Raw genomic sequence first — 26,022 nt, forward strand, 5'->3', positions numbered from 1 at the left:
TGGAATAACCATGGCAAGAAACCCAAACTCTGGCACATTATCAGGGCAGCCTCTTGTCCTGAATTGCCTTGTGCAGCTCTGTGACCTCGAATTGCCCAATGTTACTTGGTGTAAAATAGCGGGACAACAGTGTGATCCCTTGAGAACCAGAGATGGGATCTACTCTAAGCTGGAGGCCCAGAGAAAAGACAACATTGTTTATGTTCTGAAATTTGACTCTGTACAAATTAACGACACCGGATATTATCAATGTAAAGTCAAGTTTAAGAATCAGCAGATAATGGGAAGCCCGGTAGAACTTAATATTTTTGGTGAGTCCCATAGGTTTTCATTGTAATCATGTGAACTGTAATTTATAGTAGCTCATAAGCAGGGTCGAAGTCAGCACCCGGGCAAGTGCCGGCGACCTGAGCAGGCAGGGATCTCCACTTGCCATCGGGGACACTGGCGCGCTATAGGGGCCTGTTGCCAAAACCGTAAGTGGGTCCCCCCGCCGCTTGCTCAGCATCAAATGGGACCCATCACATACTGGAGCATCATATGAGGCCCATTATGTATGGAGCAATATATGGGGCCCATTATATACTGTATAGAGCATTATATGGGGAACATTATGTATGGAGCAATATATGGAGCTCATTATGTATAGAGCAATATATGGGGCTCATTATATATGGAGCATTAGATGGGGCCCATTATATACTATATAGAGCATTATATGGGGAACATTAAGTATGGAGCAATATATGGGGCTCAATGTGTAAGGAGTAGTGTTGAGCGATACCGTCCGATACTTGAAAGTATCGGTATCGGATAGTATCGGCCGATACCCGAAAAGTATTGGATATCGCCGATACCGATACCCGATACCAATACAAGTCAATGGGACACCAAGTATCGGAAGGTATCCTGATATCCTGTATATAACACAGCCCACATAGCATATAGCACAGCCCACGTAGCACATAGCACAGCCACATAACATATAACACAGCCACGTAGTATATAACAGCCCATGTAGCATATAACACAGCCCATGTAGTATATAGCACAGCCACAAAGTATATAGCACAGCCACGTAGTATATAGCACAGCCACGTAGTATGTAGCACAGCCACGTAGTATATAGCACAGCCCATGTAGTATATAGCACATCCCACGTAGTATATAGCACAGCCCACATAGTATATAACACAGCCACGTAGTATATAGCACAGCCACGTAGTATATAGCACAGCCACATAGTATATTGCCCAGCCACGTATATTGCACAGCTATGTAGTATATAGCACAGCCCAAGTAGTATATAACACAGCTCATGCAGTATATAACACAGCCACGTAGTATATTGCCCAGCCGCATAATATATTGCACAGCCACGTAGTATATAGCACAGCTCACGCAGTATATACCACAGCCACATACTATATTGCCCAGCCATGTAATATATTGCACAGCCACGTAGCATATAGCACAGCTCACACAGTATATACCACAGCCACATAGTATATTGCCCAGCCATGTAATATATTGCACAGCCACGTAGCATATAGCACAGTCCACGTAGTATATAGCATAGAGACGTAGTATATAACACAGCCCACACAGTATATAACACAGCCCACGTAGTATATAGCAATGTGCCATACCAAGTTATTGTTTAAGCCAAGCGTGTATTAGCGATCACGAACGATCAAATAAATACATAACATATCCTTTGAATCAACTACGTGCCTCCTGGGCTTATAATTAGCCAGACTGGTGAGACGTCATCAGTGCGGTGCATACCGAATAGATGACGTCATGCCAAGTTGGCGAATCGTAGACTGACCTGGATCTCGCTGAAGCCAAATCAAGAGTACCTCTCAGTTTCCAATACTAAAATCTCCTTTATTTTCTTCAACCTTAGACCTCTGTGCTCAGTCAGCCGAGGAAAAGATTTATTTCTTCTCCTGTCGCAATCTTCTCTAGCAGCAATGGCATGTGTGCTTACTAGAGATGAGCGAATATACTCGTTACTTGAGATTTATCGAGCATGCTCGGGGGTCCTCCGAGTATTTTTTAGTGCTCGGAGATTTAGTTTTTCTTGCCGCTGCTGAATGATTTACATCTGTTAGCCAGCATAAGTACATGTGGGGGTTGCCTGGTTGCTAGGGAATCCCCACATGTACTTATGCTGGCTAACAGATGTAAATAATTCAGCTGGGGCAATAAAAACTAAATCTCCGAGCACTAAAAAATACTCGGAGGACACCCGAGCATGCTCGAAAAATCTCGAGTAACGAGTATATTTGCTCATCACTAGTGCTTACCATACACCTCCTCTTTAAGTTGAGACACGGGTCTGTCCATGTGTGCAACTGACTACACATGGCATAGCATGTTCATCAATGTTAGCCTTTTAACAATCACTAGTACATGAGGAATTTTCAACATGGACTTAAGAAATCACAGTGTAACGCTGGTGGCCAGGGTCGGTGAGCTTCGAGCTATGGTGGGCCTCCGAGCAGGACGCAGAGGGGACCCGCTGGTGTCAAATGAATGTGTGTCCTTAGATGCACGTTCAGTTGAAATGTATGGCCCTGTTGCCGTCGTAATAGGCTGCTGACCTAGCAGAGGCAGATGGGCTGACTTCTGTGTGCCTGTCGCAGGGGACGCATGACGTCTGCTATGTCAGTGGCCATTTTAATATGAGCGCACCAGATCTAAGAAGAGGATGCTGCTTGGCGCAGGGAGTGCAGGCAGGTAAGAAGGATCTTTTTTTCTCTTTCTAATGTTGCTGTGGATGCGGCATGAGCCTGGGGCTAGGCCTAGGGACTTAAGGCGTACAGCCAGGGACAAGGGACGTAGGCCCCTAGGACCTTGGCCCTGGCTAGGGCCCTTTGCCCTGGCTAGGTCCCTGGTTAGGCCACCAGGCCCTTGCTAGGTTCCCTGGCCCTGGCTAGACCCCCTGACTAGTTCCCCTTGCCCTGTCTAGGCCCCCTTAATATACAGAACTCCTGTGTATAATCATTGAATTACCTATACACTGACACTATACACTATACTGTACACTATACACTCCTGTGTATAATGTCACTGGTGGTAATAACAGTGTTGTTAGTATTGTAATTTTTATTCATGATCAGTATTGTAGTATTTGGTCACTATGTGGTGGTAATATGTGGTCTGGTCTTGGTGTGACAGTATTTGTTCCTTTTATGTGGTATTGTTGGGTCATGATGTGGTGGTAATATGGTCTGGTCACGGTGTGGCTGTATTTCTCCCTAGTACAGTATGTGGTATTATTCGGTCACTATGTGGTGGCAATATCTGGTCTGATCATGGTCTTGTAAGGGGGTGACTTGGTACGCCCCGTACCACCCCGCCTTTGGACTTTTATACATGTGTCTAATGCGGCACTCTGATGTTTTAGAAATGCTAATGTAATGTGTGGTTATCTGCTGTTTATTAATGTGCACTGTAATGTATTTGTCATGTACTGTAATGTGTTGTATTGTGCTTTAGTTTAAGGATAGATTAGTATAAGAGAATTAGAATAGAGGTGGCACAGTAGAAATAGAGCATAGGATAGATACGTGTTAGTTAGTTACAGGCAGCACAGGAGTTAAGTAGATGAGAGGGGCACAGAGCATCACTCAGCAGGGGATATAGGAGAAAGACTTCCTGGTTAGTGAGGAGTTCCCGGGCAGCTTGCCCAAAGGCAAGATACGTGTAGAATACTAGATTTATATACAGTAGCTGGAAGAATGGAGCGGCTATGGCTGGAGGGAGTCCCAGGATGTGAACCAGTGTGGATGGTAACTAGTGACAGAGGTCAACTCAAGGAGGATTTGAGGTCCATGACGGGGGCAGGTGGAGCTGAGAGAGCTATCATAGCACCTTTTCCATGTGTGGAACAAAGTAAGTGCAGGAGATGGAAAAATTTGTCAGGAAGAATCAGGTCTGTCCGTAGGACAGATGCCACTCTGTGTGAACTGTGCTGCTGATTTGATGGATGCTTTGCTGTTTATTAAAGTTGAACTGTTGGAAAAAGAACTCTTCTCTGAAGTGATTTGCACAGCCTATATGATAGCAGCCAAAAGGAATTTGACAAAGCTTGAGAGTGTGCTGTGGTGCATGTTACACATGCTATACAAGGAACTCTATTTGACTTTAAATGAGCAAGTTGCCGGGGTGCTCACTGACTGTTGTTAGAGGACTCGCCCATGGCTGCCACCCCGTGCCACCTTATTACAGTCTGGCGATATTTGTTCCTTTCATTTGGTAATATGTGGACTGGCCATGGTTTAGCGGTATTTGTCCCTTGTATGTGGTATTATTTGTTCACTATATAGTGGAATATGCAGGTAACAGGTATTTGCATATAACTATAAGGTGGGCCTCTAAAGTCAATTCTTCCAGTCCAACCCTTCTGGTGGGTGTGGACTCACTGTATCACGAGCCAGGCTTACATAGAAGGGGCGTAACTAAGCTACTACCGAGTATTCGTTAGAGTCTCTGATGGTGAGATAGGCGTGGCTGCTGGTAATCGCCAGGTACCACTCTAAGGCAGACCCCGGTTCCGCAGCAACTGGCTGGAGGGTCAGAGGCACAGTATGAGGTAAAGAGGGCAAAACAAAAGCATAGTCAGGTGGCCTGAGGTCTGGGAAAGCAGCACAAGATCAATAAATGTAGCCAATACATTTGGACCTATTACTCCTATTTCTTTTGATGATATTATTATGGTCAGGAGTAGTGTTGAGCATTCCGATACTGCAATATCGGGTATCGACCGATATTCGCGGTACCGGAGTTCCGATACTGAGTTCCGATACTTTTACAATATCGAATACCGGAATCGGAAGTTCCCATAATGGAATGAGCCAGTTTGGTTTAATTCAGCCAATAAAGAATCCTAATAAGTGTGGGCACATCCTGTTATGCATGTTAGGGATGTAACTAATGGCATGGCTGTGATTGGCTGCTGAAATGATGTCATGATGCACTATAAAAGCCACCGCCACCATTTTGGGTTCACTCTGCTGTGAATTCAGTTAGGGACAGGACGCTGCTGTTCTGACTGAGTGACAGTTTCAGGTAATGATTTGCATCATTGTGCTTTAGCCGGGCTACTTTAGCAACCGCTGTGTGAGAAGCTTTTTTTTGCCTTGCAGCGCTGTCTGCGAGGTCTCTGTGTGTGAGTGCAGCTCACGCTGTAGTCTGTTCTACAGCCACATCTGGTTGTAGTCCGCTCAGCGTGCGTCACTGCCTCATACTGTTACATTTTTGCATTAGTGCTGCTGCACATTTTCCTGATTTCTCCTATTAGTGTGTTTCCATCTGTATCCAGCTAGATTGTGTGCAAACACTATGTAGAGTAGATAGAGGAGCCTTTCTGCAGCCTTGTGCCCTGCAACCCCAGCCAGATTAGTATTAGCCTATTTTTTGGAGCCTCATCTATTGCATTGTAAGTTACCTTCCTGCATTGTAATAGCTACAAAAATTTTGTGATACTATCGGTTTGACATCTTTGGGCACATCCATTTAAAAAAAACAAACAAACCTAAATAAAGTTCACCAAACACTCCACTTTACAGTAGGCCACATTAGCTCATATTAAAGTCAGGTCCACACTTTATAAAATTAGTGTTTCTTATACCTGTTAGCAGCTGTTCTGGAATAAGCACACTAAGCCCTTAGTACTTTTCTGCCTATCTTTATCAGTCTACCAAAATGAAGAAGGCAGGGAGTAAGGCACATGGTCGTGGGCGTGGAGTTTCTGCAGGGAGAGGACGTGGGGATTCTGTGCCTGCTGCGAGCACCAGTGACTCAGCATCCCCCAGTCCTTTAAGCGCAGCTTTGTAGAAGCTCGCCATACCCCACTGCTGCGGGAGGAACAAATTGAAGCCGTTGTTGGATGGATGGCAGCTAACGCATCGACTTCAATTAGTGCCACATCCTCTCAGGTCCAGAGCACTGAAGAGCACCCATCTGTCTCTTCACCACCCGCCAAATTGCCCAGGCAGTCAGAGAGCTCTGGACAGGAGCCATCTCTACTTCTGTTCTCTGAATCTCTTGGCTTGGAAAGAGCTAAGCAGCATTCAATAAATTGAAGAAGAGGCAGTATGCAGTGATGCGCAACTGCTTTGTCTCTCTGAATCTGAAGAGGCGGGTGGGCCAGTGCCTATGTTCAGTACACCTCAGTACGCATCTGATGATGAGACTCAGGTGCCACTTTCTGGTGCGTACGGTGCTGCCGAGACTACCCAGGAGAAGAAATTGTTGGAAGAGGGTAGTTTAGATTATGAGGTCCTTGACCCATCATGGCGTGAGGTACAGGAAGGTGGTGGGAGCAGCTCTGAGGAAGAGATTCCCCGAATGGCCCAAAAAGGAGGGAGAGGGAGGGGGCAGCCTGGGTTACCTGTAGCCTCCACATCGGCACCCATTAGGAGCATGCCTCTTCCAAAACTCAAATAGGGCGCGCCCAAGACTTGCAGTGCCTGGTCCTCTTTTGACACAGTTGCAGATGACATTTGCTTTGTCAAATGCAAGCTGTGTAATCAAAAAGTGAAAAGAGGGAAAAGTGTCAGCAACCTCAATACCACAAATATGTGGAAACATGTGCGGACCAAGCACATGGTGGAGTTACAAAGACACACTGAAGACCTAGGCCAACCAACCTACAGTGCCACTTAACACCTCTTCAGCTCGTGTTGTAGCCTCTTCCTCCAGTTCACACACAGCTCGTTCGGCTTCCTCACAGGATCGCCATGGAAGAACCTCTGGCACTGTTGTACAGAGACACAGTGTCATTCCACCCACAGCACCACGATCCCTGTCATCCTCCCACTTCCAGGCCAGTGTACAGCCATCGGTAGAACAGGCATGGGAGAAAAGGTGCCCATACTCGGCAAACCACCCTCGAGCACAGGCTCTGAATGCTGGCATTGCAAAACTACTGTCCCTTGAAATGCTCTCATTCAGGCTGGCGGAGACTCAGGGCCGTATTTGCCACTAGGCACTTGAGGGCATGTGCCTAGGGCGGGACGATGTGGGGGCGGCACCTGAGCAAGTTAAAAAAAAAATTTTTTTTAAAGTTCGGGGTCGCCCCGCCCACCCACCTCAGTCCCGGCTGCTGCGGGGGGAGGGGGTCTCGGGCGCAGGGCCACTTACTATCAGTGAATTACTTGTTAGTGCATCTGGCATCCAGAAATGGGTGATGTACCCAGGGCCGCCATCAGGTCATTACTGCCCTTACTGCTGTATGGGGCCCGGTCAGCAGCAGTACACAGAGGGGCCCGCAGATCCGGGGCCCAATTGTTGTGCTTCTACTGATCGGGCCCCATCGTGCACTAAAATACCATGCACTGCGGCACACATGTCGGCGCTGGGGCCCAGGAGCCTTCTTGGAGCTGTGCACGGCCGTCTCACCTAGTCAGCTGCGCAGCTCCTGCTCGGCTGTAGCTAGAATGTTTGGGTTCCCTGCAGGTCCTGACTTCAGCCCATACATTCTATAGTGAATGTGCTAGAATGTAGAGGCTCCTGTCAGGTCCTCTCAGCAGCCCATACATTCTAGCTGCTGTTTCACTGCTGACAACACTAGCCAGCCCGGGAACGACTGAGGTAAGTATAAAAAACATTTTTGTTTTTTTAAATGGGTGAGGTGGGGGGGGGGGGGGGGAAGTGAGACTGCAGATGATGGAGTGTGTTTGAGGGGGTACTGCACAAGGTGAAATGATAGGTGGCTGCAGATGATGAAATGATAGGTGGCTGCAGATGATGAAATGATAGGGGGCTGCAGATGATGAAATGATAGGGGGCTGCAAATGATGAAGTGTGTTTGAGGGGGTACTGCACATGATGAAATGATAGGGGGCTGCAGATGATGAAATGTGTTTGAGGGGGTACTGCACATGATGAAATGATAGGGGGCTGCAGATGATGAAATGTGTTTGAGGGGGCACTGCACATGATGAAATGATAGGGGGCTGCAGATGATGAAATGTGTTTGAGGGGGCACTGCACATGATGAAATGATAGGGGGCTGCAAATGATGAAGTGTGTTTGAGGGGGTACTGCACATGATTAAATGATAGGGGGCTGCAGATGATGAAATGTGTTTGAGGGGGCACTGCGCATGATGAAATGATAGGGGGCTGCAAATGATGAAGTGTGTTTGAGGGGGTACTGCACATGATTAAATGATAGGGGGCTGCAGATGATGAAATGTGTTTGAGGGGGTACTGCACATGATGAAATGATAGGGGGCTGCAGATGATGAAGTGTGTTTGAGTGGGCACTGCGCATGATGAAATGATAGGGGGCTGCACATGATGAAGTGTGTTTGAGGGGGTACTGCACATGATGAAATGATAGGGTGCTGCAGATGATGAAGTGTGTTTGAGTGGGCACTGCGCATGATGAAATGATAGGGGGCTGCACATGATGAAGTGTGTTTGAGGGGGTACTGCACATGATGAAATGATAGGGGGCTGCAGATGATGAAGGGTGTTTGAGGAGGTACTGCACATGGAATGATAGGGGGCTGCAAATGATGAAGTAAGGGGGACTGCAGATGAAGTGAATGGGGATAGGGGACTACAAATGATGAAGTGGGGGTGATGGGGACTGCAAATGATGATGTGGGGTGCTGGGGACTGCAAATGATGATGTGGGGGTGGTGGGGATTGCAAATAATGGTGGGTACTGCAAATGATGAAGTGGGGGTGATGGGGATTGCAAATGATGGGGACTGCAAATCATGATGTGAGAGTGATGGAGACTGCAGATGATGAATTGTGTTTGAGGGGGTACTGCACATGATGAAATTATAGGGGGCTGCAAATGATGAAGTAAGGGGGACTGCAGATGAAGTGAAGGGGGATAGGGGACTAAATGATGAAGGTGGACTGCAAATGATGAAGTGGGGGTGATGGGGACTGAACATCAAGTGACTGTGAGGGACGGGACGGCAAATTAATTGAAGGTGGGGGTGGGGAGAGCAAATGGTGTATTGAAGGTAGGGAGAGCAAATAATGAATTTTGAGGGTGGGGAAGAGCAGTTGATAATGAATAGAGAGTGGGAGAGAGAGAAGACATGGCAATGAATTGAGGCAGAAGGGGCATGTAACTATAATGAATTGGGGTAAGGGTTAGAGCGGGAGGTACATAGTGGGGTCATTGAGGATAAAGTGACTGGTAATAAATTGGGGAAAGAGTACAGGTGCTAATTAATTTATATTAAATAGGGAAAGTGGTTATGTAGAGATAGTTGGGGCACAGTGGCGGATTATAATTTATATTTGGAATGGTGGGTTGCATAATAACCAATTATATATTAATGGTGGGTGAAGGTTTGTATTCAGATGTGTAGGAGAAAGGGAAAAAGTGGGGAATGTGCTCTGGAAGCGGTGCTCTAGATAACTGTGTTATTTTATGCAGAGACGAGTCCTGGCTGAAAGATGTGATGGCGGTCTGCGCTGAATTAAAAGAAAGGCAAAGATGAAGGATTTCAGCTACAGACATCACTGGTGAGTCAGTGTGTTACCTGCACACTGACACCATACACTGTATACAGAGCTCCTGTGTATAATGTCACTAGTGATCACTGTATTACATGTACACTGTACCCTATATACAGAGCTCCTGTGTATAATGTCACTGGTGATTCCTGTATTACCTGTACACTGACACTATATATAGAGCTCCTGTGTATAATGGCACCTGTGACCACTGTATTACCTGTACACAGACACTGCATACTAAGTACAGATCTCCTGTGTATAATGGCACTTATAGTGATAGTATTTTTTTTTTATTAATGATCAGTATTGTACTATTCAGTCACAATGTGTTGATAATATGTTGTTTGGTCATGGTGTGGCGGAATTTGTCCCTTGTATGTGCTATTATTTGGTCAGTATGTGGTGGTAATATGTGGTCTGGTCACGGTGTGGTGTTATTTGGTCCTTGTATATGCTATTATTCGATCACTGTGTGGTGATAATATGTGGTCTGTACATGCTGCGGTGGTATTTGTCCCTTGTATGTGATATTGTTCGGTCACTGTGGTGGTAATATGTGGTCTGTACATGGTGTGGCTGTATTTGTTCCTTGTAGATAGTATTATAGGTCACTATGTGGTGATAATATGGTGTCTGGTCATGGTGTTGTGGTATTTGTCCCTTGTATGTGGTATTATTGTTCACTTGAAAAATTGAAAAATGAATAAAAATATGCCTAAATTGTATTGCATATTTTAACTAATGTTTAATAAGTTAGAGTAGAGTAGGGCCCAGCCAATAGAGTCTACCTTGTCGTCGTGGCAGATTAAAAAGCCTTTGGCCAAAACAAAATCTGCTGTCTATGTGTGTGATCTGGTGATGAGAACTGTTAATGTGTGATTGGTGAGAAGTGGAGTTTTTCCAAGAGACAGCAGTGGGGCTGTTGACAGTTCAAGGGGTGGAGGCAGAGCTGGGGTGGAGCCTGGGCGGAGTCTTAAGGGGCCCCGAACATTTTGCCAGTATGGGGCCCCAAAATTCCTAGTGGCAGTCCTGGCTGTACCTTTAAGCAGTAGCAGGCCCAAGTGCATCATGGTCCTGACGCCGGTCATGTGACACGCTGCACGCTCTTCTTAATGTAGGAGCAGACTGCAGAGCAGCATGTCATGTTTGTGGGAGAAGATACTGAAGTCGGCGGTGAGCAGGGAGAGGAGGCGGGCAGTGTGTGAAAACTCAGAGGAAGCTGCAGAGAGGAGTGAGGTGAGAGAGGAGACGGGAGTCTGCTGATGTGAGTGAGGAGAGGGGAGGCTGCTAAGGGGAGGATATGAGAGGCTGCTGAGGAGAGAGGAGGCTGCTGAGGAGAGGGGAGTCTACTGATGTGAGTGAGGAGAGGCTGCTAAGGGTAGGATATGAGAGGCTGCTGAGGAGAGGAGATGAGAGGCTGCTGAGGAGGGAGGAGGCTCCTGAGGATAGGGGAGTCTACTGATGTGAGTGAGGAGAGGCTGCTAAGGGGAGGATATGAGAGGCTGCTGAGAAGAGGGGAGGCTGCTGAGGAAAGGAGATGAGAGGCTGCTGAGGAGAGGAGATGAGAGGCTGCTGAGGAGAGAGGAGGCTGCTGAGGAGAGGGGAGGCTGCTGAGGAGATGAGAGGGGAGGCTGTTGAGGAGATGAGAGGGGAGGCTGGTGAGGAGAGGGGAGGCTGCTGAGGAGAGCAGATGAGAGGCTGCTGAGGAGAGGAGATGAGAGGGGAGGCTGCTGAGGAGAGGGGAGGCTGCTGAGGAGATGGGAGGCTGCTGAGATGAGAGGCTGCTGAGGAGAGGGGAGGCTGCTGAGGAGAGGAGATGAGAGGCTGCTGAGGAGAGGAGATGAGAGGCTGCTGAGGAGAGAGGAGGCTGCTGAGGAGAGGGGAGTCTACTGATGTGAGTGAACAGAGGCTGCTAATGGGAGGATATGAGAGGCTGCTGAGGAGAGGAGAGGGGAGGCTGCTGAGGAGATGAGAGGCTGGTGAGGAGAGGAGATGAGAGGGGAGGCTGGTGTGGAGAGGGGAGGCTGCTGAGGAGAGAGGAGTCTACTGATGTGAGTGAGGAGAGGCTGCTAAGGGGAGGACATGAGAGGCTGCTGAGGAGAGGAGATGAGAGGCTGCTGAGGAGAGGAGATGAGAGGCTGCTGAGGAGAGGAGAGGGGAGGCTGCTGAGGAGAGGAGAGGGGAGGCTACTGAGGAGAGGGGAGGCTGCTGAGGAGAGGGGAGGCTGCTGAAGGGAGGGGAGGCTGCTGAGGAGAGGAGATGAGAGGGGAGGCTGGTGAGGAGAGGGGAGGCTGGTGAGGAGAGCAGATGAGAGGCTGCTGAGGAGAGGAGATGAGAGGGGAGGCTGGTGATGAGAGGGGAGGCTGCTGAGGAGAGGCGAGGCTGCTGAGGAGAGGAAATGAGAGGCTGTGAGGAGAGGCTGGTGAGGAGAGGAGATGAAAGGCTGCTGAGGAGAGGGGAGGCTGGTGAGGAGATGAGAGGCTGCTGAGGAGAGGCGAGGCTGCTGAGGAGAGGAGATGAGAGGCTGGTGAGGAGAGGCTGGTGAGGAGAGGAGATAAGAGGCTGCTGAGGAGAGGAGATGAGAGGGGAGGCTGGTGAGGAGAGGGGAGGCTGCTGAGGAGAGGAGATGAGAGGCTGCTGAGGAGAGGCGAGGCTGCTAAGGAGAGGAGATGAGTGGCTGGTGAAGAGAGGCTGGTGAGGTGAGGAGAGGGGAGGCTGGTGAGGAGATGAGAGGCTGGTGAGAAGGGGGAGGCTGGTGAGGTGAGAAGATGAGAGGCTGGTGAGGAGAGGGGAGGCTGCTGAGGTGAGAAGATGAGAGGCTGGTGAGGAGAGGGGATGTCTGAAACTGGCCGGTCCGAAGGCACATCCAGAGTTCCCTTTGCAGGTGGAAATCTTTGCCTACCACTAGTGCCTGTGTGTTGTAGTGCTTCTCTGCTGAGCATTCGGGATAGTCCTCACAACTTCTGTTCTCGTTCTTTATTGTTCTTTCTATTCTCCATCCCCCAAGTTTGTTATGGCTAGGACGCACCCGTTTGACGGGAAGGCTCGGAGCTATTCTGGAACCCTAGAGACGCCCCTCTCCACGCTTGCCCCCTGTGTCTGCTTAAGTGATGTATGGTAGACAGCCAACCTATAATTAACTGTCCTGCGGTATTTGAAGTAAGGCATAAAGTCAGTTACTTCCTCGGTGTTCCGGTCACCGGCTACGCGCCTCAGTAGGATGTTGCCGTTCTCGGGGCACGACTCCTACTGGATCTCCTTTGTGCTTGATCTCGTTTCTCACTGTCCACAATATCCTTCACTTCGTGTCCTTTCTTTAGATGCCGCCGCAAGGTAGTGCAGGCGCGGCTCTGTAATGATCTGTCCTTGACGCTAAGTCACTGCCAGGTTCCCACGCCTGACAGGGACCTCTCTGAATCTTCCCCGCAACACCCCCTGCCACGGGATATTGCCTGGGCAAAACCCAGCCAGCTTCTCCCTAACTTCCTATCCAACCCCTAGTTTTACCAGTGTGAGGAGTGGCCTAATAAATAAAACCTTTTGCTCCCCCTAGTGGCCAGAGTGTGAAGTGTAATGTGTGCTTGTGATACCTGGTCAGGTGAACTCCTTTAGTGCCATCAGACGTACTATCACTCCCCTTAGTGGCATAGCGACACTACTGCAACGACCAGGTCTCTGGGGCGCTGCATCTACACCATCACAGACGGCTCCAGTCAGCAGGAGGCAACATTTCCGTCAGATGGTGACAGACTACATGTCTTGCCCTCTCAGTGTTTTCCCACACGGCTCTTCCCCCTTCAAGTTTTGGGTCTCTAAGCTGGATACATGGTCAGAGCTTAGCCAGTATGCATTGGAGGTGCTGGCTTGCCCTGCTGCTAGTGTATTATCGGAACGCGTCTTTAGTGCCGAATGTGGTGTACTAACAGACCGTCGCATGCGACTATCCTCCGATAACGTTGACCGGCTTACTTTTCTGAAAATGAACAAGGCCTGGATTCTCGCAGGAATTTGCCAGTCCTCTTACAGATTAAATAATTGGTTGGCAACAGTATCCAGGTCTCATGTTGTGTTCATGTTTCTACCACCTGAACGGTAATCCCTGGGCACCAACACTACCAGTTGCTGCTCAGAAGTGCCGTCTGCACAGTCAACACATGCTCCAGTGTTATTGGGGTTCAGTAACGTCAGCTGATCCCCTGCTGTGTATCCAGCAATTTCGCCTGCTCCATTCACACTCATACTACTACAGATTTTAAACGTGCTCCAATTACGCCTCTGCCTCCACTCTGTTTCTAGTATTTACCCTGGGCTCCAACACCACCAGTTGCTGCTCAGAAGTACCATCTGCACAGTCAACACGTGCTTCAGTGTTATTGGGGTTCAGTAATGTCAGCTGATCCCCTGCTGTGTATCTGGCAATTTCGCCTGCTCCGTCCACACTCACACTACTACAGATTTTAAACTTGTTCCAATTACGTCTCTGCCTCCATTCTGTTTCTAGCATTGACCCTGGGCTCCACCACTGCCAGTTGCTGCTCAGAAGTGCCGTCTGCACAGTCAGCACATGCTCCAGTGTGATTGGGCTTCAGTAACGCCAGCTGCTCCCCTGCTGTGTGTCCGGCAATTTCGCCTGCTCCGTCCACACTCACACTACTACAGATTTTAAACTTGCTCCAATTATGCCTCTGCCGCCACTCTGTTTCTAGCATTGACCCTGGGCTCCACCACTGCCAGTTGCTGCTCAGAAGTGCGATCTGCACAGTCAGCACATGCCCCAGTGTGATTGGGCTTCAGTAACGCCAGCTGCTCCCCTGCTGTGTGTCCGGCAATTTTGCCTGCTCAGTCCACACTCACACTACTACAGATTTTAAACTTGCTCCAATTACGCCTCTGCCTCCACTCTGTTTCTAGTACTTACTCTGGGCTTCAACACCGCCAGTTGCTGCTCAGAAGTGTCTTTGGCACGAGTACTCCCTGCTGCCCAGCCTTGTTCCAGCACGCCAGCTGTTTCCGGGTAGTGTCAAGGTCACTTTGCCTCCAATACGTTGTCCTGTCGTGTTGCGGTCGGGTTAGCTGACTCTATGGTGCCTGCAGTTTAGGTGCTTCCTATGTGGGCTGTGGGATCTGGCAATGAAGGCTGATTCCGTAGTGCCAAAAGGACAAGCTCCCCCTGTAGGACTGTGTGTTTCGGTAACTCGGGTCGGCTCGCGGTCTTGCAACTTTTTTTTTCATGTGGACCTTCTGCTGCCTATCTGAGTTCCAGTACCATTAGCTGGTTCTTTGGAAGTCAATCTTGGTCCCCCTGGGTTCCAGTACTGTCAGCTGGTTCCAGGCAGAGCCTTTGGATTAGGTGCCTTCTTCTCGGTATCCGAGTTCCACCAACGTCTGGTGGTCCTTCGTAGCGCTTTCTGGCACGGGTACCTCCTGCTTAGTAACCGGGTTCCAGTACCATCAGTTGGTCCTCAGTAGTTCTATTGGCTCTTGTACCTTCTGCTACCCATCCGGGTTCCAGTACTGTCAGCTGGTTCTCGGCAGTGTCTTTGGCTCTTGTATCTTCTGCTACCCATTCGGGTTCCAGTACCGTCAGCTGGTTCTCGGCAGTGTCTTTGGCATGGGTACTCCCTCCTGCCCAGCCTGGTTCCAGCACCACCAGCTGGTTCCAGGTAGTGTCAATATCACTTTGCCTCCAATACGTTTTCCTGTCGGGTTGCGGTCAGCTTAGCCGACTCTATGGTGCCTGCATTTTTGATGCTTCCTATGTGGGCTGTGGGATCTGGCAATGAAGGCTGGTTCTGTAGTGCCAATCAGACAAGCACCCCCTGTAGGACTGTGGGTTTCGGTAACTCCAGAAAGCTCACGGCCTTGCAACTTTTTTTGTTATGCGTACCTTCTGCTGCCTATCTGACTTCCCGTACCATTAGCTGTTTCTTTGGAAGTCAATCTTGAATATGTCCCCCTGGGTTCCAGTAATGTCAGCTTGTTCCAGTCAAAGCCTTTGGCTTGGGTGCCTCCTTCTCGGTATCTGAGTTCCACCAACGTCTGCTGGTCCTTGGTAGTGCTTTCTGGCACGGTACCCCCTGCTTAGTAACTGGGTTCCAGTACCATCAGCTGGTACTCGGTAGTTCCATTGGCTCTTGAACTTTCTGCTACCCATCCGGGTTCCAGTACCGTCAGCTGGTTCTCGGCAGTGTCTTTGGCTCTTGTACCTTCAGCTACCCATCAGGGTTCCAATACTGTCAGCTGGTTCTCAGCAGTATCTTTGGCTCTTGTACCTTCTGCTACCCATCCGGGTTCCAGTACCGTCAGCTGGTTCTCGGCAGTGTCTTTGGCACGAGTACTCCCTCCTGCCCAGCCTGGTTCCAGCACCGCCAGCTGGTTCTGGGTAGTGTCAATGTCACTTTGCCTCCAATATGTTGTCTTGTCGTGTTGCGGTCGGGTTAGCTGACTCTATGGTGCCTGCAGTTTAGGTGCTTCCTATGTGGGCTGTGGGATCTGGCAATGAAGGCTGATTCCGTAGTGCCAATCGGACAAGCTCCCCCTGTAGGACTGTGGGTTTCGGTAACTTCGGCCGGCTCGCGGCCTTGCAACTTTTTTTGTCACGCGTACCTTCTACTGCCTATCTGACTTCCAGTACCATTAGTAATTGGAAGTCATTCTTGAATATGTCCCCCTGGGTTCCAGTAACATCAGCTGGTTCCAGGCAGAGCCTTTGACTTAGGTGCCTCCTTCTTGGTATCTGAGTTCCACCAACATCTGCTGGTCCTTGGTAGTGCTTTCTGGCATGGGTTCCTCCTGCTTAGTAACCAGTTCCAGTACCATCAGCTGGTCCTCGGTAGTTCCATTGGCTCTTGTACCTCCTGCTACATTTCCAAGTTCAAGCTTTTTGAAATGGTTTTTGGTAATCACTCTGGATCTCCCTGATGACGACCCTAAAGACGACGACCCTGAGGACCGCCCCGAAGAAGACGACGACCCGGAAAACGACGACCCTGAAGACCACCCCGATGAAGACGTCGACCCCGAAAACGACGACCCTGGAGACGACGACCCTGAAGACCACCCCGAAGAAGACAATGACCCGGAAAACGACGACCCTGGAGATGACGACCCTGAAGACCACCCGGAAGAAGATGACCCTGAAGACGATGACCCTGAAGACCACCCCGAAGAAGACGACGACAAAATGGTTTTTTGTCTGTAATTGTATGGCGATGAGACCTCATCCTTGCTCTCAGCCTCCGTCCTGTTTCTCCAACATAGAGGCCCCCACAGGACATATATTGCATAGAATTAAATACACCACATTGGAAGAGGAACATGTGAATGTCCCGGGGATCTTATAGTCCTGCTGTGTGTTGGGGATTTGAATCTTGTCATTGTTCTCTATATGAATGCAGGTTTTGCATCTCTTCCCATTGCAAGGATATGTCCCTCTTGGTGAATCTGAGGGCATTGAACTTCGGATCATGATGTTTCTTAAATTAGGAGGTTGCCTGTAACATAACAAGGGGGGTATTTGAATAATATTTTTAACAGTCATCCTTGTGTAGGATATGGTGAAGTTTCATAGCTGTTTTTCTCAGAATTTCAAGCTCTGGGTTCTAGGTCACTACCAGAGGTACACAATGATTTTCCATTTTTTTTCCATATTGAAGTACTTGACCTGATCATCAATGCAGGTGGGATGGAAACCTTGATTAAAAATGACATTTTAAGCTGGGTTAGGTGTTCATCCCTGTCCTTAGGACTGGAACAGATACGGTTATATCTGATGGCCTGGCTGTGGACAATGGATTTTTTAATGTGTTTAGGATGGAAGCTGTCCCATCAGAGGTATGTGGGACGGTCAATTGGTTTCCGATACACTGATGTTTGGAACGAGCAATTTTGGACTTTTGTGGTGGTATCTAGAAAGTTTTTTTTTTTAGTGGTCAAATGTCAAGTTGGTAGTATGAAATTTGTTGAATTTGTCATAGAAATTTAGAAGTTCTTGTTCGGACTCAGTCCATATTATTAAGATATCATCGATGTGACGGAAATAGGCAAAGGGTTTGACGGAGCAGGATGATAAAAAGTAATTTTCCAGTTTAGCCATGAAGAGGTTGGCATACTGGGGTGCCATTTTACTTCCCATAGCAGTACCAGTGCGTTGTAAATATAGCTCCTCACCGAAAGAGAAAAAGTTGTGTGCGAGGATGAATCTGGTAAGTGTATTAAAGACTCGGAAGGGATCCCATTGTCCTCAAGAAACATTCGGCAGGCGGTTAGTCCATCTTCGAGTGGGATGTTAGAATATAAGGATTCAACATCCATGGTGGCTAAGATGGTGCTGTTGGGGAGGGGACCTATCGTGGATAGCTTATTCAGCAGGTCTGTGGTGTCCTGTATATAGCTGTCTGTCTTCCTTACTAGCGGCATAAGGATGTTTTCTACCCACCCTGAGATTTTTTTCAGTGAGTGTTCCCACCCCTGAGATTATTGGCCTCCCTGGGTTGCCTGGCTTACGAATCTTGGGAAGCATATAGAAAGTTGCCATCCTTGGATTCTCAGGTATTAAGTCCAGAAGGTTTACGGAGTCTGTACACAGATATTTGATGACTCTTTTCAACTTCCTCAGATATTTTGGAGTTGGGTCATCTGTTATGATCTGGTGGTTTAGGAACAACATGAGACAAGCTCTGAAAGAGGTGGTATCTGTACTGACCGCAGACCCTGAACCTAGCAGCACAACTAGAAATAGCTGTGGGGGGTACCTGACGCTCCCTAGACCCCTCGGCACAGCCTAAGATCTAACTTCCCCTAAAGATGGAAACAGGAAACCTATCTTGCCTCAGAGAAAATCCCCAAAGGAAAGATAGCCCCCCACAAATATTGACGGTGAGAGGAGGAGAAAATAACATACGCAGAGATTAAATCAGATTTTAGCATAGGAGGCCAGTCTAGCTTGATAGATAGGACAGGAAAGGATACTGTGCGGTCAGTATAAAAACTACAAAACAATCCACACAGAGTTTACAAAATCTCCACCCTTGACTAAAGGTGTGGAGGGTAAATCTGCTTCCCAGAGCTTCCAGCTAACAGAAAAAATCCATAATGACAAGCTGGACAAAAATCGAATGCACAGAACAATAAGTCCACAACATGTGGACTGAAATGAGCAAAGCCAGAACTTATCTTTGCAGAACTGGTCAGGAAACCAGGAGAATCCAAGCAGAGATGTGAATCCAGCCTGAAAGCATTGACAAGTGGCATAGGCTGAAGACTAGAGCTAGGTTAAATAGCAGAGCCAGGAGAGACGATTAGTGAAAGCAGCTGCTAAAGCTAAACCCAAGGAGCGGCAGTTCCACTCAAAACCACCAGAGGGAGCCCAAGGGTAGAATTCACAAAAGTGCCATTTACAACCACCGGAGGGAGCCCAAGAACGGAATTCACAACAGTCATCATCCAGTTTGGTGTAGTACTGTATATCCTTCAGTTGTCTGTGTGCCTCTTTGATGTAGTCGGTTGTTTTAAGAAGAACTGTGGCACCACCTTTATCCGCAGGCTTAATAGTGATCTCCTTGTTGTTCTCCAGGCCGTGAATCGCCTTTCTCTCCTGCAAGCTGATGTACAATGACAAATAGTATTGTGGTACCGTGTTAGCCAGAAAAATCGATGTGAATACTTTTCTGCCCAATGATGACAAAAGTATTCTAGGAGTGATACCTTTAGTGACTAACCAGAAAATAATATGTTTGCAAGCTTTCAGAGCACAAAGGCTCCTTCTTCAGGCAAGATAACAATATTTTACATTACATTGCAAGATTACATTTTTTTTTTTTTAAATCTTGCCTGAAGAAGGAGCCACTGTGCTCTGAAAGCTTGCAAACATATTATTTTCTGGTTAGTCAATAAAGGTATCACTCCTTCTGTCATCATTGGGCAGAAAAGTATTCTCCTGCAAGCTATTAGATGTTTCCTTTGCTTTTTTATCCAATATCATGGACTGCACTGAATGTCTAAATGAGTTGATATATTGGTCCAAAATGGTGTAAATTCATAAACAATAAAGGCACCATGAGCTCTTTTATCTCACATGCATATGGGTCCATAAAACTTTCACACCACTTGTTTAATTTAACCTAATTAAAGATTCTCTCTTTAAGCTCAGTGTTAGTTTATTTAAATGTCCATGTATCACACCTTGCCTGTGTTCATTACTAGGGTTGAGCGAAACGGGTCGGCCATTTTCCGAAGTCGCCGACTTTTGGCAAAGTCGGGTTTCATGAAACCCGACCCGACCCCTGTGTGGGGTCGGCCATGAGGTCTGCGATCTTCTGAATCTGGTATCGGAATTCCGATCCCGATTTCCAATATGTTTGCAATATCGGAAATCGGTATCGGAATCCATATTTAAGTGTAAAATAAAGAATTAAAATAAAAAATATTGCTATACTCAACCTCTGACGCGCCCTGGTACTAACCGGCAGCCTTCCTTCCTTAGAATCAGCGCGTGAAGGGCCTTAGATGACGTCGCGGCTTGTGATTGGTCGCGCAACCGCCCATGTGACCGCTCGCGCGACCAATCACAAGCCGCGACGTCACCGAAGGTCCTTCAAGCGCTGATTCTTAGGAAGGAAGGCTGCCGGAAAGAAGCAGGGCGCGTCCGAGGGTGAGTATATTCCTAATAGGAATAGCCTTCCTTCCTTAGAATCAGCGCGTGAAGGACCTTCGGTGACGTCGCGGCTTGTGATTGGTCGTGCGAGCGGTCACATGGGCGGTCGCGCGACCAATCACAAGCCGCGACGTCATCTAAGGCCCTTCACGCGCTGATTCTAAGGAAGGAAGGCTGCCGGTTAGTACCAGCTTGCCTTGTAACATCATTCACTATATTTTGTTAGCCATTAAAATGTATCACACCCACAAGATTCCTATTTTGTTTCTCACACTGAGAGCACTCTATTTCTTTTTTTCTACTGGCTAGCACGCTACCGAACTACTTTTTTTCGCACGTACAATGTATTATACGTCTCCCAACTCTGTGCGCAAAGTAATGAGAGAGGCAGATTCACATTCAAAAACAGTTAAATGTGCACACAACGAATAAAGGCAGGAATCTGGTGCACATTCATTCATGAAGTTTCTCAGGATGATTTTAGTATTGATAAACTGGGTGCAGTAAGAACAGCAAGGAGGTCTTAAGACTGGAGAGATTGATGTAACTACATGATCTTAAAGGTAGTGTGTCAGCCCCGAAATGTGTATCAACGTAAAGAAAGGTACATGTAGATGCAGTACAGAATATTACATAATAGAAAAATATAATCACAATTTGGCTGCTGTTCGGACACCCCTGAGTAGAAGCCGAAGAACACAAACATAAAGCCCTGATTTGTGCCTATGAGGCTGTGAGTTTGGGTCAGAAGAACTGCAGACAGTCCACTCATTCTGATCCATATGTGTACAGAGAAATACGACATTCTGAACCCGGCCAAATACTAATTTTGTCCTTTTCCTTAGGAGACAAATCATGGTGTAGAACCGGAATAACCATGGAAGGAAACCAAAACTCTGGCACTTTACTAGGGCAGTCTCTTGTCCTGAGTTGCCTGGTGTGGCTCTGTGACCTGGAATTACCCAATGTTACTTGGTGTAAAATAGCGGGACAACAGTGTGATCCTGTAAGAACCAGAGATGGGATCTACTCTAAGATGGAGGCTCAGAGAGAAGACAACGCTGTTTATGTTCTAAAATTTGACTCTGTACAAATTAACGACACTGGATATTATCAATGTAAAGCCAAGTTTAAGAATCAGGAGATAATGGGCCACCAGGCAGAACTTGTTATATTTGGTGAGTAATGTTGGATTTCTGGTAAACTGTTTTTATTGGCGAGGTGACGTCACAGCGCTGCAGGTAATAACATATACTAGGAGATTTGGCAAAAACTAATGGCTTGACCCGGGGATGGAGAGGAAAGCAATATTTAAAAAATAGCCACTGCGGGACCCTTTAACCATCTAGTACGGACTGATACTAATACGGACTCTATGGAATCGCATTTGTTTAGGACTTTTTGAGGGGACCCTCCTTTTCTTTATACAACTCCCCTGATGATGCTCCCCCATCGGAGTTGAAATGCGTAGGGAGAAGAGAGACATTTAGGGTTACACTTTGGTTGGTGGTCTCCCATAGCAGGGCACACTTGGGGCCTGTCCTTGTCAGGACAGGAGTTCTTCTAAGGGATTGCTGTAGATAAGCCCCTGATGTAACCTGCAAGATAAGAAAAACAGATTATATTATACTCACCCAGGGGCGGTCCCGATGAGCGTCGCAGGTCCGGGTTCGGCGCCTTCATACAATGATGTCCTCTTCTTTGCTTCCTGTCGTGGCTCCTGTGCAGGCGTACTATATCTGCCCTGTTGAGGGCAGAGCAAAGTACTGCAGTGTGCAGGCGCTGGGCCTCTCTGACCTTTCCCGGCGCCTGCGCACTGCAGTACTTTGCTCTGCCCTCAATAGGGCAAACAAAGTACACCAGCACAGGAGCCATGACAGGAAGAAAAGAGGACGTCATCGTATGAAGATGGGAGGCGCCGAACTCGGACCGTGAAGCCCATCGGACCCGAACCAAACTGGGACCGCCCCTGGGTGAGTATAATATAACCTGATTTTCTTATCTTGCAGGTTACATCGGGGGCTTAGCTACAGCATTACAGAATGCTAAAGATAAGCCCCTGATGCCGGTGGCCTTAGTTTGTAGGCGAATTTTGTGGTAACTGATTCCCTTTAAATAGTCCCTATGACGCTGGAAGGCCAGCGAATAACAGTAATGCCACACCAAAGATTGTGCCGGCATTACTGTGATTGGCAAGCCAGCCCAGCAGGTTCATTGGCTGCAAATAAAGAACCAAACATGCTGGGGGCGGGTGACTCAAAAATACTGAGGCAAATACCTAATTACTCGCCAAGTAACAAATAGTCCGAATTCCATACTCTTCATGCGAGTAACGAATAGTGCCTAATGTAGTTGCTCATCACTAACGCTTACGCATTAAGCACCAAGTTTATTTTTAAACAGCAATCAAAGCATTTTGTTTGTGAGTTTACGCCACTGTAATGTAGCAGGAAGAAAGCAAAAGTACATGGATGACAATCACATTTGATCCAGAAAAATGTTTCAATTCTTTTTCTCAGTTGTAGAGATCACAGAAATGTTCACAGACCACGTAACGCTGTATGTCTGAGAAAAGGAAGCCTACAAATGTTTAAAGCTTTTTTTCACTGAGATCACGGAAAATTACTCCACACTATGAATAGTGTATGGCTGAGAAATGTGGACCAGGAAAATGGTTCAGTGATTTTTACAAGTGTTATGTAACACAAAAAAGGATCTCAAAGCACGTAATACTTGCTGGATCAAAAAAATATTCAATTTTTGCAGCAGCTACAAAAAAAAACTACAGCTATATATTTTCCAAAGGACTGCACAGGCCTGATCCCTATCTACAGACTGGATTCTGTCACTCTCCCTGCTCCTGCCACTCTCTCTCCCTCTCTAGGCTAACTGCAGATTGTATGTGATACAAATGATTAGCACTTGGAAGGTTTTTTACTATGATGGCTCAGCTTCAGCACCAGTATCAACACTACAGGACTCTGATTCGTTATACTGTGAACACACAGGCCTAGACAATCACTCTCTCCCTCCAATAAGAAGTGTCACAGAGCTGTGTAATGGCTTCAGTGTGCCGAGCCGGCCTCCTCCTGTCCTTTATAACCCCTGATGATGTCAGATGGCCAGCCAATCACAGTAATGCCACATCCAAGATGGCTACGGCATTACAGTGGCTCACAGGCAATCCCCACATGCTTATTGGCTGCGTAACAGGTGCCAAAGACACGGGGCGGGGATTCGAGTTTTACATCGAGCACCGCCCATTGCTTGCCGAATAACGAGAACATCCGAGCACCGAGATACTCCAGTGATAGCTGAGAATCACCAAGCACGTTTGCTCATCCCTAATGCTTCTAGATGTTTATATTTATATACCTGCATACCTTGTAACTTTGTGGTGATGGTGAGAAGAGGTGATTCTGTTGTTCTGCCGCTGATCCTGGAGACACATTACTGTAAATACTGTTTGTATTTTCCAATTTCCAATATGTATTTTAAGCACCGTACTGTTTTAATGAAATTTAAATGGTTTAAAAAACAAAAACAAAGCATAATAAAGGGCTGCATATTATTTTAGACTTCCAATACCCATTTATCATATTCATGCTAATATAAGTTTAGGAAATCTTTCATGGAGAAGATTTGATGTCGAGGTGGATCAAGGATCTCCATCTAGGTGTGAGGTGCAGCGCCAGGGCCGTAGTCATGGCTGAGTATATCTGGTTAAGCACGCTCTGACCTCCCGTCACATATAAACAATGTCTCTTTTGTTGCATGCCTTCTGCTGCACCCTCTGCCCCATCAGGGTGCCATCAGGGCTGTTGAAGTTCGGCTGCAGGTGTGGTTGAGCACAAAGAGACAGAGTCTAGATTCAAACCGTAAACGAAGAACTTTACTTGGTTTCAATCGCAGCACGTCCACATCAGTTAGAGCATCAACACAGAGTACGACATCGTGCACATCTTTTACTTTCCCTGTGTCTTCACTTATTCCTCCCAGGGTTTCCCTAGGATGTACCGAACCGTTCGGTACTGCACCATCCTCCCTGTCCAGCATGACTACTCTTAGGATTCCCTCATCTGTTTCGCCCCAGACAGAAGGGCTTCAGCCCATGTAGATAGCTGCCACATTTTCGGAGCGACCTGCGTCTTTATCCTGCTTCAGTTCTTTAGCTGTAACTTTCTGACCCACTGGCACTGGACGGCTGGGCCTCCTTCATAGAACGCTGTGTAGCTGCTGCGCTGTCCCGGGCTCTTAAGCCCCTCGGGACGCCGGGGGCTCCCTGGCCCCTCTGAGCTGTCTCAGCTCCCAGTCTTCACTGAACTCTCATCTTGTCTTACCCACGGCTGGCCCCTCCTATGAGTGAGGTATACACTAAGGTGCCCCATCTAGTGTCCCCCCTGGGGTACTGCACTTACCCTTAACTACAGTACTACTCTTTCCCTATAACAAAGTAATCCACATTGTACAACAGCGCACAAAGCGGCATCAACACAGCAGCACACAAGAACATATCAGTAATTTTAAGACATCCACATGTTTCAATGAGAATCGGGTCGGTTCTTAAAGTGGTGAGGCGAGCAACAGTCCTTAGAGCCCCTTACATAGGGATGGAGGAATTTCTTATTCTATGTCTGCACCCCTCTCTGCCCCCTTATATGTGAGCAGCGCCGTCAAACCAAACGAAAATTATTTTCAGTGATGAAATTGAGACAGATCTGGGGCGACTGATCTTATAATTTTATATATAATAACTCACTGCTTACAAGTGATCTACAGCCATGGTGTGTTATAGCTTCATACAAAATGGTTTCATTCATTTTCAGCTCAGCCGTCTACATTCTTAAAACTAAACAGTGATGGATCTCTTGAGTGTGGAGCCATCGATGGGAATCCACCTGCAGAAATCTCCTGGATCCCAAATTTAGATGACATAAACACTACAAAACTAGAAAATCCGGACGGGACGTGGTCTGATTTCAGCACCATCAGGAGAAGTGGAATTAATGGGACGTCGGTGACTTGTGTTGTGTCTCATCCAACATTTGTAAATCCATGGAAAGCCGACATTAGACTGAGCGGTGGTACGTATACGTGTGTGAGGAATATAATGAGCCTCCACTGAAAAATTCATTGTGGAGAAAACTTCTTAAGTCATTTTTGCTTGTAGACTAACTTCCATAATTCGAGATGTCTCATGTCATGTTGATTGATAAATTTGGTGCATCTTTAGATTTAATTCTTCCGTCTCTTCCACTATTTTCTATTTTTTTTTTAACACTTTTTACACCGCCGCCAGTACTTATTTAAAAAGTTGCAACTCATAAATCTGACTTAATCATGATTTGCATCACTAATCGTGTCATTTACCACGTACTAGAGGAGCATAAAATAGCATCAAGTCACAAATGTTACTCTGCACGTGTAGACAATGCACCATTTTTTTTTTTTACATTTTTTAATTAGGCAAAAATTTTACATTTTGACAATGGCTCAATACGTACAGTGGGTAAGGAAACTATTCAGACCCCTTTAAATTTTTCACTCTTTGATCTGACATGCACTGTGAGGTCTTAAGGTACCGTCACATTTAGCGACGCTGCAGCGATCTAGACAACGATGCAGATCGCTGCAGCGTCGCTGTGTGGTCGCTGGAGAGCTGTCACACAGACAGCTCTCCAGCGACCAACGATGCCGAAGTCCCCGGGTAACCAGGGTAAACATCGGGTTACTAAGCGCTGGTAACCCTGGTTACCAGTGTAAATGTAAAAAAAACCAAACACTACATACTTACATTCCGGTGTCTGTTGCGTTCTGCTTCCCTGCACTGTGTAAGCGCCGGCCGTAAACCAGAGCGGTGAC

General features: G+C 47.3%; 1 protein-coding gene across 1 annotated transcript; it reads left to right on the forward strand.

Annotated features, from left to right (window-relative positions):
• LOC138671534 (netrin receptor DCC-like) lies at positions 1 to 25,335 on the forward strand. The gene is made up of 5 exons (XM_069759711.1): positions 1 to 311; positions 21,006 to 21,338; positions 22,170 to 22,241; positions 24,987 to 25,244; positions 25,331 to 25,335. Exons 1-5 carry the CDS (start codon positions 11 to 13, stop codon positions 25,333 to 25,335), a joined length of 969 nt encoding a protein of 322 aa, XP_069615812.1. The 5' UTR covers positions 1 to 10.
• Positions 25,336 to 26,022: the final 687 nt, after the last annotated feature.

This window comes from Ranitomeya imitator, chromosome 3 (assembly GCF_032444005.1).
Source record: "Ranitomeya imitator isolate aRanImi1 chromosome 3, aRanImi1.pri, whole genome shotgun sequence".
Taxonomy (NCBI): domain Eukaryota; kingdom Metazoa; phylum Chordata; class Amphibia; order Anura; family Dendrobatidae; genus Ranitomeya; species Ranitomeya imitator.